At 39.5% G+C, this 1,504-nt stretch overlaps 1 protein-coding gene across 1 annotated transcript in view; it reads left to right on the forward strand.

Moving 5' to 3' along the window:
- Positions 1 to 661, forward strand: part of ctnnbl1 (catenin, beta like 1) — a 50,375-nt gene extending 49,714 nt beyond the window's left edge. Inside the window, exon 16 of the mRNA XM_016568100.1 lies at positions 446 to 661. Coding sequence (XP_016423586.1) covers positions 446 to 534 — 89 coding nt within the window. The 3' untranslated portion in view covers positions 535 to 661. The remainder of the gene's footprint in view (positions 1 to 445) is intronic.
- Positions 662 to 1,504: the final 843 nt, after the last annotated feature.

Raw genomic sequence — 1,504 nt, forward strand, 5'->3', positions numbered from 1 at the left:
TGAGACTTTAGTGTTTGCAACTTTACAGATCTTCTTTATGCACTAAGAGCTTGTAACACTCCAAAGAGAAAGGAAAAATTGAAATCGCATCATATGACCCCTTTAAGGATGGTACTTCTTAAATCCTGCTACCTCAAACCCTGAACTCCAGACTTAGCTTTTTCTAAAGCCTAGCTTTTTCCATCCATTCCTCCATATATGAAGAAGGGGGTCTGAAAATAAACTCTGGTGGGCAGTCAAGGGATGTGTGACACATTTTTTAAAAATACTTTCAGGGATACAAAATCTCCCTTTGATTTTTTTTTCTTTTTTTTTTCCGGATTAAAGTATGCTGCCTCTGCTTTGAGACAGCATTAGGAAGGGTTTCTTGGCAGGGCTTGGTGGCGTACATGAAATTCATCCAAATTACTAAACATCCTGTTTCTTTTTCCCTCTCGTTTTTCAGAATATGCAGAAAATATTGGCGACGGCAAGAGCGAGGAGTTTAAGGAAAGTGAGCAGAAGAGGATTATGGAACTACTTGAGAACTTCTAAAAATCCAGTTGGAGCTCAGTGTGGGTTTTCCTATGCGGTTTTTTTTTTCTGCGTTACGGTGAAGCTACATGTATTTTGGCCAATCCTCATCCTGTCCTGACTGGACCACAAAAATCTGAAGTTTAAACATTCAGATTAAAGTATGCTGCCTCTGCTTTGAGACAGCATTAGGAAGGGTTTCTTGGCAGGGCTTGGTGGCGTACATGAAATTCATCCAAATTACTAAACATCCTGTTTCTTTTTCCCTCTCGTTTTTCAGAATATGCAGAAAATATTGGCGACGGCAAGAGCGAGGAGTTTAAGGAAAGTGAGCAGAAGAGGATTATGGAACTACTTGAGAACTTCTAAAAATCCAGTTGGAGCTCAGTGTGGGTTTTCCTATGCGGTTTTTTTTTTCTGCGTTACGGTGAAGCTACATGTATTTTGGCCAATCCTCATCCTGTCCTGACTGGACCACAAAAATCTGAAGTTTAAACATTCACGTGGCTGATTGTATACCAACAGATTGGATCTGGATATTGAATCTGTTGATATCCAACACATTTTGTTCATGTTTATAGTTGTTACTGTTTTCTAGGCCAGATATTTTGTGTCAAAACAACTTCAGTTTTCTTGTAATTAAAGTTTGTGCCTTTCTTTACTTCGTGCCGTTTCCTTCATTAGATTGTGTAGCCTAGATCACCTTCCAGGAGACTTAATGTCTCGTTAGACCAATTCAGGCAGCAAAACAACTCTTGTGCTGAAACATAATTTAGGAAAATGTTGTGTTTATGTCTCTGTTCTCCTCTCCAGCGTTCCTGCAGATGGCTGATTAAGTGAAGGATTGTGGCTTTCCTATCTTTTCAGCCTTTTTTTGTCATCTCATCATTCAAGTCCCTTTATATGGATCCAGGGTCCAAAATTAACATTCTAAACCTGCTAATGGCTGGTGGATTTTACTGTATGTTGCTTTCTGGTCTTGCTGCTCCTC

The sequence above is a fragment of the Sinocyclocheilus rhinocerous genome, unplaced genomic scaffold, assembly GCF_001515625.1.
Source record: "Sinocyclocheilus rhinocerous isolate Xijiao unplaced genomic scaffold, SAMN03320098_v1.1 scaffold1462, whole genome shotgun sequence".
Lineage (NCBI taxonomy): Eukaryota > Metazoa > Chordata > Actinopteri > Cypriniformes > Cyprinidae > Sinocyclocheilus > Sinocyclocheilus rhinocerous.